Source organism: Mirounga angustirostris, unplaced genomic scaffold (genome assembly GCF_029215605.1).
Source record: "Mirounga angustirostris isolate CCGP_5_RB_7025 unplaced genomic scaffold, mMirAng1.0.hap1 SCAF_2, whole genome shotgun sequence".
Taxonomy (NCBI): Eukaryota; Metazoa; Chordata; class Mammalia; order Carnivora; family Phocidae; genus Mirounga; species Mirounga angustirostris.
Genome location: NW_026991710.1, coordinates 66383677 through 66388188, shown reverse-complemented (window position 1 = coordinate 66388188; position 4512 = coordinate 66383677). Strand labels below are relative to the sequence as shown.

The 4512-nt window shown below is 44.1% G+C and overlaps 1 protein-coding gene across 1 annotated transcript; it reads right to left on the bottom strand.

Moving 5' to 3' along the window:
* Positions 1 to 2462: 2462 nt before the first annotated feature.
* Positions 2463 to 3350, bottom strand: LOC123847592 (small ubiquitin-related modifier 2-like). Its single transcript, XM_045879417.3, has one exon. It carries the CDS (start codon positions 3279 to 3281, stop codon positions 3066 to 3068), a length of 216 nt encoding a protein of 71 aa, XP_045735373.1. The 5' UTR covers positions 3282 to 3350; the 3' UTR covers positions 2463 to 3065.
* Between the last annotated feature and the right edge of the window lie 1162 nt (positions 3351 to 4512).

Genomic DNA, 4512 nt, shown 5'->3' with positions numbered 1-4512 from the left:
CCTCTCCCACTCCCCCTGCTTGTGTTCCTGCTCTCGCTCTCTCTTTGTCAAATAAATAAATAAAATCTTTAAAAAAAAGAGAAGAAAAGTCACACGTTTGGGAGCATAGCTACAGTTCCCGTCTCTGTAATCCTCTGTTGGAAATACACTTGTGGTCTACTACCCTTGACGTTACCGTGCTTGGGTACTTCTAACTGTGAGGACTAAGCTCGTGGGTAGTTCATTGCCCCTAGCTCCTAACCATGGAAAAGGAAGTATGAGTGGCACGGCTCGAAGGCAGGGCTCTCAGCTGGGGTCCCAGAACAAGGATGAGGGGACAAATACATCTTTATTCTCACTAGCCTTAAAATGAAGTTTAGCATTTCGATTATGAGTGTAGGCAGCAAGCTCCAGCCGTTTTAACAGAACCCGTGACATTTTCACCAGAAGAAACCAAGATATTCTCATGTCCAGTTCAGTTGTTAGAGATACCTTGAAATATCACTTCACTCATCACTGCTTCAAGTGTACGGAGGTGTTCAGACCCCTAACAGATCCCGTGTGGTGCGGTACGCTGGTGTATCACTGCTTTGAGCTGTATGAGCCCAGATGTCCCACATTCTGCATCGCTTGTCCAGAGATATACATTGCTTCTTGGCTCCTTCATATCTATAAAATTCTCTATTTCTTTAAAAAGAGAGAATATCTGAACTGAGCTGAGGACATCTACAAACACTTAGAACTCTTTCAAAACTGGGGCACCTGGGTGGCTCAGTCGTTAAGCGTCTGCCTTCGGCTCAGGTCATGATCCCAGGGTCCTGGGATCGAGTCCCGCATCGGGCTCCCTGCTCTGCAGGGAGCCTGCTTCTCCCTCTCCCACTCCCCCTGCTTGTGTTCCCTCTCTCGCTGTGTCTCTCTCTGTCAAATAAATAAAATCTTTAAAAAATAAAAATAAATAAATAAATAAATAAAATATAAAACCAGGGGCGCCTGGGTGGCTCAGTCGTTAAGCGTCTGCCTTCGGCTCAGGTCATGATCCTAGGGTCTTGGGATTGAGCCCCGCATCGGGCTCCCTGCTTGGCAGGAAGCCTGCTTCTCCCTCTCCCACTCCCCCTGCTTGTGTTCCCTCTCTCGCTGTCTCTCTCTCTCTGTCAAATAAAATCCTGAAAAAAAAAAAAAAAGAACTCTTTCAAAACTTATTTCTATCATAATGGCATCAAAGCTGACCATGAATTTATAATCATTTTCTTTTTAATATAAGTCAATCTATTGATCTATTGCTAATGTATTGATCTTTGACAAAATACTTATTTCAAATAGAGTTGTACTTAAGTCTTGGATGATTCTGGTGTTCCTTGCAAGAAGCCGCCTGTGTTTGCTTTGTAAAATGAGATATGGGAGGTTTCATTTCCTTCGCAATATATGTTTGTGAAACAGTGTTCTTAGCCCTCATAATAGCAAAACAAAAAATTAAGATGCATTGAAAGTCTAGTATGACATGCGTATTGCCTTGTTGTTTTAAAATATGGGTTTCATTGTTATTCAGATATGGCAGGCCCCTAGAGCAGGAGACCATTGCCATTGACAAGATAGCTGTTTTGTTATATGTATCTGCTCAGGCTGCTACAGTCTGGGTGGCTTAAACAACATAAAATTCATTTCTCTCAGTTCGGGAGGGTAAAAGTCCACAATCAAGGTGCCAGCAGAGTTAGTATCTGGTGCAAGCTCTCCCCTTGGCGTGTAGACAGTCAGTGCCCTTCTCCCTGTGTGCTCACAGGGCCTTTCCTCGGTGCATGTGCACAAGGAGCAAAAAGAAAGAGAGGGAGAGAGGGAGAGAGGGAGAGAGAGTTTTCCGTGTCTTCTTACAAGGATACTGTCGGATACGAATCCTATCAGATCAGGGCCCCAGCATTATGACCTCATTAAACGTTACTTCCTTAGAGGTTCCATCTCCAAATACAGACCCACTGGGGACTAGGGCTTCCACATTTGAATTTGGGGGGGACACACACATTCAGTCCATAACACACTGACGACCCCCAAGAGAAGGGGTACATCATACTGTGGGGTTGGGGGGTAGGGTCCCAAGGGAAGCACTGGGGTCTGTCAGGAGGCAGATTAAGTAAGAGGGAAACATGGACAAGAGCCTTTTGTGGGAAGGGGAAGGACCAGGTGAGGCAGGGTGGGCAGGGTTAGGATTGGCTCGTTTGAGTCAGTTCGGTGGTCTCTGGGACGTAGGTGCTCTCCCTAGTTGTCTGGTACCTGGCCTGGGGTGATTAGGGCCAGAGGATAGTGGATAGTGGAGTGGGAGAGGGTACGTATGGGCTCTGAAGTGATTGGTTTGCATGTGAAATGTCATTTACCATCTCTGGGAAGTTCCTAAGCCCGGGAGGGGCAGCTTCTCCAGGGTCTGCAAGGACCCAGGTAGCACAGACTCAAATAACAGAAACTAGAAGATGTGATTATTACAAAGTTTGCCCCACTTTCTTTTTTCCTTTAAAACAAGAAGTTTATTTAAACAACAAGATGCTTGACTTGAAGGGAAAACTATCTAGGATTCATTTCTTTTAGAGTAATTTATCCCTACTTAAAGACAGATTGCCCTACATGTAACAGCTACGTACAAAAAAGTTATAAAATTGTCCTTGGTTTTACAATGATAAATGAAAAACATTAAAATTCTCCAATCAAACAAGGTATGCAAGGATTTTTCTGTTGTTCTTTTTTTGTTAAACAGTGAGAGCAAAATAACTTACTGGAATATAAAGATAAGAGCTGACTGAGCATGCCACTAATGGAGAGAGGGGGGTATTTTCACAGAAGCAGTATTTTCCCCCATCCCATCTCCATTTGATGTCGATCAAAACATACCATGGGCCATTTAGTTAAAAAAAATGCAATACGCTTGTGCACATGCACAGTTACTTTATGTACAATAAAGGAATGGGGAAGGGGAAAAGGAAAGAATAGAGAAAACTATCCTGTAGTAGTCAGGATGTGCTGGAACCACATTGCGACTTTCTAATTGAGAATGTCTTCTTGGTCTGGAGGAACAGAGTTCTGGAGTAAAGTAGCAGGCTCCCTTTTTAGTAGACACCTCCCGTCTGCTGCTGGAACACATCCATTGTATCTTCATCCTCCATTTCCAACTGTCGTTCACAATAGGCTTTCATTAGTTTACTAAGTGGTGTATGGCTCTTAATCTTAAACTGCACCACAGAACCTTCCTGCTCCGCCACCTGCAAATTAATATGATCGTTATTCTCAGTCTTGACTCCTTCCTTGGGCTTTTCGTCGGCCATGGCGAGCGCCGAGTCTCCTCAGCTGCCGCTTCGCAAAAGAGGTACCAGGTCTGCACCGAACGAGCACACGAGGAGCACTTGCCCCACTTTTTAATGTTCTTATTCAAGCTAAAGAGCAACAGCTTCCATATTGATGTGTCTTCTAAAATACACAATTTTAACTTTAAAATGCCTATATTGGGAACATATTTTCTTATCACTAAACACCACACATATATCCCAAATTTGCTTTCTTTTAATGTGTTGACGTATTAGCTACTCATTGCGGCGTAACAAGTTACTCCAAAACTAGTGATCGAAAAGAACAAGCACTTATTATTTCACAGTATGTGTGGTCAGGAATTTGGGTGCAGCTTAGCCAGGTGGTTCTGGGTCAGGTTCTCTCCCGGGACAGAATCAAGGTGTCAGCCAGGGTCTCAGTCTTCTTGAGGCTGAGCGGGGAAGAATCTGCTTCCAAGCTCACGCACGTGGCCGTGGGCAAGTCTGAGTCCCTTGCCACATGGGCCTCTCCATGGAGCTACCACAGGTCAGAGCAGTTGGCTTCCTGCTGTACAAAGTAACCCGAGCGAGAGCAAGAAAAAACCACCCAAGAAGCCGGTCTTTTTATAACCAATTCTCGGAAGTGACATCCCATAACTTCTGTCATGTTTTGTCGTTAGAAATGGGATCATACTGGGTCCAGCTCAGTATGATCCTCTGCAAGGACCCAGGTAGCACAGTTTGCCCCACTTTTTTTTTTTTTTCCTTTTAAACAAGAAGTTTATTTAAACAAGACGCTTGACTTGAAGGGAAAACTATCTAGGATTCATTTCTTTTAGAGTAATTTATCCCTACTTAAAGACAGATTGCCCTACATGTAACAGCTACGTACAAAGAAGTTATAAAATTGTCCTTGGAGTCTCCTCAGCTACCGCTTCGCAAAAGAGGTACCAGGTCCGCACCGAACGAGCACATGAGGAGCACTTGCCCAGGGGAAGGGAATTCGTCAAGGGCACAAATACCAAAAGCAGGATCACTGAGGGTCACCCCCAAGGCCGCATATCACAATTGATAACTATGTTTCGATACAATTGCTTTTCCTTGCAATTCTTTGTATTTTATTTTTTGAATTTAAACACATTATTCTACAAATAGGTCCAAGGGCTTCTCTAGCTATACATAGCACGAATTGGTTAAGAGTCCCTGTTCCAGTGCCAGACAGATCTGGATTCAAACCCTGCCTCACCTCCCA